We start from the raw sequence: 7496 nt of genomic DNA on the forward strand, positions 1-7496 counted from the left end.
TGTATGGGGCTGAAACATGGACACTTAGGGCAGCAGATCAGAAACATCTGGAAAGTTTCGAAATGTGGTGTTGGAGAAGGATGGAGAAGATCAGTTGGACCGATTATGTGAGAAATGAAGGAGTGTTAATTAGAGTCAGTGAGCAGAGGAATATCCTACATGAAATAATAAAACGGAAGGCTAACTGGATTGGTCATGTTTTACGCAGAAACTGCCTCCTGAAAGAAGTTATTGAAGGAAAGATAGAGGGGCGGATAGAAGTGACCAGAAGACGAGGAAGAAGACGTGAGAAGATGCTGGATGTCCTTGGGGACAGAAGAGGATATTCTCATTTGAAGGAGAAAGCTCTAGATCGCATTAAGCGGAGGAATTGTTTTGGAAGAGACTGTGGACCTGTCTGACAGATTACAGATGAATGAATAAAGACTCGGAAGGTGCACTTGTTTCTGAAAGTAATGATGCAAGTTTGAAGAAACTTGTCAAGTTTAGCCTGAACAGACAACTGACTCATCCGCCTTCTTATATGTCATGTGTCTTTTAAAGTATGTACTCCACTGTGAACAGCAATTGTCATACTTCGATCCCGGATTAACTGTAACCGAATTAGCGAGAGTCTACTACTTTATAGTTCTTATATAATTTATACCAATAGACCTACAAACTAACCAAGCTGACAGTACTATGTAACAAAAGGAACTGAAGGGGAGACTGGAACAAGTAGGAGAAAGTGAGAGAGGAAAGGGGATTTCAGTCAGAGCAGCAGGTATCAGGTTACTGTGGACGGGACATGGCCGGCAGCAAAATAGGGAACAGGAAATGCAGTGGGAGACAGACGCAGCTGGTAGTAGAAGGGCCACGTGAAAAGCGCGACAAACACAGCAGTCACTGATAGGGTATTACCTATAAAAAGGTAAAGGTAAAGCTGTCCCTGTACTTAACTAAGTAAGCGCTATGCCATGAAGGTGTATGGGGGAAAGGATGTATAGATTAGTCGGCATAGCGACTGGCCACGGGCTGGATGACCGAGGGGTCGGAGATCGAGTCCTGGTAGGGTCAAGAATTTTCTCCACCGGTTCTGGGGTTAACCCAACCTCCTATATAATGGGTACCGGGGGTAAAGCGCAGGGGAGTGAAGCTGACCATTCACCAACCAGTGCCGATGTCAAGAAAACGTGGGTCTATACATCCACTCCCCCATACGTCTTTATGGTGTAGTGCTTAATTAGTTTAGCAGGGTGACAACTTTACCTTCTACTTTATGTGCGATACATGCACTTGACGAAAGGACAAGCATATTCGTAAGAGACAAACCCATCCTCTCGTCAGAGAGGATGTTACGTAAGGACTATAACCGCAAGGATGCAGTTCAGAACAAAAAATCTCTGGTCGTGGGTCTCAAGGGGCCTAATGCCATGACGAACTGATTGGCGGTAAACCCCGTAAAGTAACTCTGATTTTCACTCTTGCTGGTGTCCTGAGATAGGAAATAGCTCTATCGATTGGGCCCAACTGAGTAGGTACCACCCGAAGACGGATAAAGAATCCAGTCTCCGAAACTTTGTTTTTAAAAAATCAAGACAACGGATAATGTCCAGAAATACAATAAATGTATTAATCGTCACAAATTTTTAGGTCTTATATGACTGCACTTAGAGCACTTGACAAACACCAGATCAATTCAAAATTGGTCTGGAATTGCCACCAAACCCTCATGGAACTGGCCAAACATAACAGGGTACAACTGATATGGGTGCTGGGGCATGAGGGTATTGCTGGAAATGAAGCAGCAGACCAATTAGCTAAAATTGGAGCTCAACACCCGTTCATAGGACCTGAACCAGCCTGTGGCATCTCTCTTGAAGTTGCCAAACAGGCAATCAGGGACTGGACTAACATAAAACATAAGAAATACTGGGAAACCTTAACTGGACTCAGGCAAGCTAAGGGACTCATACGAGGACCTTCAGATAAAAGAGCGAAGGAACTGTTGAAGCTCAACAGGAACCAGCTAACGATGGATAGTAGGACTATTTACAGGACACTGTCACCTCAAGGACACCTGTTCAAACTGGGACTAAGTGACAGTCCCACTTGTGAGAGGTGTCAGATAGAAAATGAAACAGCCACACATATCCTGTGTGAATGTGAGGCTTTAGCTTATTTAAGACTACGTCACTTGGGTCAGTATTTTATGGAACCAAGTGACTATTTTGACGGCCCTACGTCCAAAGTCCTGCGCTTCATCCGAAGCGTGGGGTTGCTGAGGGAATAATTAAAAACGGGGAAGCACAATGGACCACTGAGGTCTAAGTGCAAGGGCCGAGCAGGCCTACCCCTTCATACATACATACATACATATATGACTCTGGTTTCAACACGTGATCACTCACTCACGGAGCTGAGCCGTTCTTGAAAAGATGCCAAATGTGCAGCTACTCAAGAATTTCCCAGCATTTTATGGAACCCGAAGGTTTACTACCGTGTTCACAAAGAGCCCTCCACTGGTCCCTATCTGAGCTAGATCGATCCAGTCCATAGCATCCCACCCTATCTCTCTAAGATCCATTTTAACACTGTCCACCCACCTACGTTTTGGTCTTCCTAGTGGTCTCTTTCCTTTTTGCTTCGCGACCAATAACCTATATACATTCCTCTTCTCTCTGTTCATCTCATCTACCTTGACTTGATCATTCTAATTATACTTGGAGAAGAGTACAAGTTTGAAGTTCCTCATTACGCAGTTTTCTCCAACCTCCCTTCACGTCATCTCTCTTCGGTCCAAATATTATCCTCAGCACCGTTCTCAGACACCCTCTGTCTATGTGATAGGAACAAAAATGCCCATACCGGTCGTCTCACTGAACATACTGCACTTTATTTCCAGTAAGTTTACCTATCCGGCTGTTTCTTCGGGGTAAGGCACCGCACCAGGGGCGTAAACACTGAGCATTCACCTCATCTAATGCGGAGGGTCACACATATTCACGGTTTGATGTTTAATCACGCACAGAGACAACCGTATCACGAGAGATGTTTCGCAAGACATTCCCTTGTGTTACGTGAACGCATGTTCTTTCGCCCACTTCATGCAGCTGTTGCTACCGAGGCAACCATCCCTCAGTTGGCGTAAGTCGGTGGGCAGGATATGAGCTAGACTACCATAGAATCAGGATTCGGCTGTCAGCAGGGGCACTGAGTCCAGACCAGTTCTGGCATTCACAGACTACTATCCAACGGGTTCAGGGAGCTAAAGCATCCACACGTGAAGCTGGATATTCAACTAAGAATGCATGTAAATATACCTCCAACCCCCCCCCCCCAACACACATTCATAGCTTGGTACTTAATTAAGCACAAGAAACACTTTACCTCTTTACTTGATACCCCAGGCCGATATATAACTGCCCCTTCCACTACTTAGACGAAGGCTCTGATCCTCTTAACACTTTGAAGCCCGGTGGGTACTATACGCACCCTCCGCTTTAACATACTTTATGTATGGTTCTCACAATAAACAGCGACTGTTTCCCTAAACAGCATTAACCGGTTGGGCTTTGTATCGGAGACCTGATGTGTTTCCTCTGAGGTACGAACTGAACTGTGCATTCTGCCCACACACAGTGTATTTGTGTGTTCCGCATGGTTCTCACAATAAACAGCGATTATTTTCCTAAACAGCATTAACCGGTTGGGCTTTGTATCGGAGACCTGATGTGTTTCCTCTGAGGTACGAACTGAACTGTGCATTCTGCCCACACACAGTGTATTTGTGTGTTCCGCATGGTTCTCACAATAAACAGCGATTATTTTCCTAAACAGCATTAACCGGTTGGGCTTTGTATCGGAGACGTAATGTATCTCCGGTGAGGTAGGAACTGGATCTTCATATACCATTGATAAGAAATTCATTCATTAGAGAAGAGCGATTATCTGCTTCTGGAAAACTATTGGATATCACATAGAATCAGCTTTCACTTATTCTGGGGGGACGTGCTGTCGGTCCAGCGACTCTCATTACAAAGACTGGGATTTGCGTTTAAAAATAAGTATCTAAAAACCTTCCAAGGTCAGACTTTGTATAGTTTTATTTTTACAAATGCACTTCCAAGGCTGGCAGCAGTAATGAGGCACGCAACACAGCTGTTGATTTCAAATGTTGTACCTTAGCATCCTGTTGCAGCTGGTAGTACAATTTATTTTACCGTCCATCATGCAATAATATCTTGATTTAAAATTAAATCCCTTTAAAATTCGTCACTACAGTACAGGTTTCGGCACCTGACGATGGCCGAGGAGGCCCAATCATGTACTGTAGTGACGAATTTTAAAGGGATTTAATTTTAAACCTTGATATTATTGCATGGTGGACGATATACAAAACTGCGAAAGTATTTTTTTTTTCGGTCACCCGCCAATGGGTAACAGCTTCACTTTACGTGCCTTCTTGTTATGATTAATGAACGTACATGGGAAAACCGACGTGTATCGTTCAGTTCCGATCCTTCCAGACTTCCTTGGTCATTGCCGTTCTAAAGGTACAGCTATCCCTGTAACAGGCCGTGGAGGCCCATAGGGTTGTGAGACGTCGAGGCTCCCACAATTTCTAGACAATCGGCTCACAGATGGCGGTGAGGATGTCAGCCATACAAGCCAGCCGCCCTTTTAGCTCCAGGAAGATTCCTGGTACGCATGTCTGTTAGAGCCTGAGTCTACCCCTGGGTCATAGTGTGGCTAGAAGGATCAGGTAAATTGAAAAATCCAATATAATCGGGAAAAGAACCCGCGACCTTCCGGCTTGTAGCATAATGCCTCACAAGCAACTACACTACCGCGTGCGAATACAAAGTTGTAAGCAATGTTAAAACGCAACGCTGATAAGAATGTCTTTGTTTCAGGCCCTTCTAATTAAGAAATGCATCCACACAAATGTTTACCTATACATGTTTCATTTTAAACATATTTTCATATAACCAATTTACAATTTCTTGGGTACAAATACCGCACTGGATGAGAATATTTGCAGCACTTCTCTGTTGCGTCACGGTCCTTCTTGAAGCCTTCAAACAGCGGATGTATTGTACCACTAAGCCTTCCTTACTTACTTATGGAGCTGAGCCCTTCTGGAGGAGCAGCCAATTCTGCAGCTACTCAAGAATTTCCCAGCATGTTATGGAACCCGAGGGTTCGTTACTGTGTTCACAAGAGCCCTCCACTGGTCCCTATCTTGACCCCGATCAATCCAATCCATACCATCCCATCCCATCTCTCTAAGATCCATTTTAATGTTGTCCACCAACCTACGCCTTGGTCTTCCCTGTGGTCTCTTTCCTTCTGGCTTTCTCACCAATATCCTATACGCATTCCTCATCTCCCCTTTTCGTGCTACATGCCCTACCCACCCCATCCTCCTTGACTTGATCATTCTAATTATACTTGGAGAAGAGTACAAGTTATGAAGCTCCTCATTATGCAGTTTTCTCCAACCTCCTGTCACTTCATCTGTCTTCGGTCCAAATATTCTCCTCAACCCCCTAATGTCAGAGACCAAGTTTCACACCCATACAGAATTACAGGCAAAATTATGGTTTTGTGTATTCTAATTTTTATGTTTTGGGACAGCAGACGAGAAGACAAACGGTTCTGGACTGAATGATAGTTCCTTACTTTAAAAAATAATGGAAGCTTATGAGATCGCCTTGTTTTGTCTCCCCTCCCCCAACGTTGCTAGGCAACGGCTCAATAAACAGCTTCCCTTGGAAACGAATACTACACGTACAACTGAATAGTTTGGTGTGCTGTTCTCCTATGCTGTCCGTGCCATATCAAATATTCAACATGTGGTGGGCAGAAAGTAGGCGATTAGTTTTTCCCAGAACTTACAGTTTTTATATTAATTTTGTTATTTACAACTGTGTGGAATCAAATGGTCAGAAATCGCACACTACCATTGGAGCTTCAACGTGGATCGCTCTCTGCAACAAGGAACTGATAAGATGCTTTGGCTTTACGCCTCTGAAGCGTGAGCCAGAAAGAGGAGTTGTCTGGAGTCGAGCTGCAACTGTCAGTACAACTGCCTTGAGGCATCAGTACTGGGTCCAACATGAATAGCTCCGCCTGTGTTTCTGCCAGTCACAACACGCGAATTTAGGGACTCAGCTGCTGTACACAGCAGAATTCTTAAGCGTTAAAGCTGGTGGTGCGTATAATTACCACTGTGGCTTATGTTATCTATATACGTTTAAAATTGCATTCTCTTACCAGACAACACCGAAAGCTCCATAACCAATTGGCCTGTCAGGCTGCACGTCCTGGGTGTGAGAATGCGCCGGCGTCGCTGGCGTCTGGTGTGGATGTTGCGGATGATAATAGGGTTGAGCCGCCGCTGCCGCCAGAATGGCTTGCTGGTGTCCTCCCCCTCCTCCCCCGCCCTGCATGAGTGACATCGAAACAGACATGGACACCCTGGAGTGTCTGCTCGGGCCAACAACAGCCATGAAGTGGCAGTGAAGCTAGCGGGGTTGCAGCAATTCACTGACACCTCCAACCGTTCAGAACACAAGGACCTGCCGTTGTTGCTCTTCACTGCACTCAGTTCAACAGGATGGTATAAAGTCTGGGCGGTGGAGAGAGAGAAGCATGCGACGGTCACCAAAATGACATTACACTAATTACCATAAGCCCTACTGCGCTTTCTTCTTGAAGAAAGCTGTGGGACTTCCGTCCTTCGTCTAGGAACATGAGTTCTTAAACTAACACTGCTATCATCTCTTCATTGACAAAGTTCACTGCTTGGACGAAATATCTTCGTCAGTGTTTCTATATATGCTACCTAATTCATACAACTTATCATACCGCCACTTCCTCTTTCGCTGTCAAAATCATTTCCTGCATCAAGACTCTTAGCAATAGGCCATTAGCAGCAAAAATAGGTGCACACAACACAAACCGGGGCTTGCTTAGAATATATAATAAAACAAAGGCCTTCCTGAAATTCAGCAGGACTAAACATCGAACACTCTGTTCACTACACAGACTTCCTTCTTGAATTCATACATGTCAGTTTAGTGGCCTTCTGAAAATCACACAAGAGAGGTTCCTGTGGCTGAAAAACTGGCAACAAGCAATAAAATAAACAGCCAGCTATGTACTGTTTTGGGGAGTGTTTATCCATCACACGTTTGTCAGCAATATCACAACCAAGACACAAATCGACTTCACATAACCTCCCCGCGCACAACGTCCCTCCAGACAAAGGGACCCGACGACTGCAGCGAACCCAAGGCTACTAAACAGCTGCACAAAGGTATCACGTGACGCCCAGCAGTCACGCATGCGCATTGCGAGTTTCCGATTACCTCAACGCGCGTATTTAAACGGGGGCCATACTTATGATACCGAAAATTTTTCTGCGTTAATAAGTTATTTTACACCATAGCAATGCGTAACGGCCGCCCACAAATTTACAAAAAAATTGCCATGGAAAAACTTATTTAGTG

At 44.8% G+C, this 7496-nt stretch overlaps 1 protein-coding gene across 2 annotated transcripts in view; it reads right to left on the minus strand.

The window, feature by feature from the left end:
* LOC111875250 (serine/threonine-protein kinase NLK) overlaps positions 1 to 7275 on the minus strand; it is a 114505-nt gene extending 107230 nt beyond the window's left edge. For both annotated transcript variants that reach the window (XR_002844697.2, XM_023871322.2), the window contains exon 1: positions 6259 to 7275. Coding sequence is in view for 1 of the 2 variants with exons in the window: in XM_023871322.2 (XP_023727090.1) it covers positions 6259 to 6494 (236 nt within the window). In the remaining variant the exon portion in view is untranslated. The remainder of the gene's footprint in view (positions 1 to 6258) is intronic.
* Between the last annotated feature and the right edge of the window lie 221 nt (positions 7276 to 7496).

This window comes from Cryptotermes secundus, unplaced genomic scaffold (assembly GCF_002891405.2).
Source record: "Cryptotermes secundus unplaced genomic scaffold, Csec_1.0 scaffold526, whole genome shotgun sequence".
Lineage (NCBI taxonomy): Eukaryota > Metazoa > Arthropoda > Insecta > Blattodea > Kalotermitidae > Cryptotermes > Cryptotermes secundus.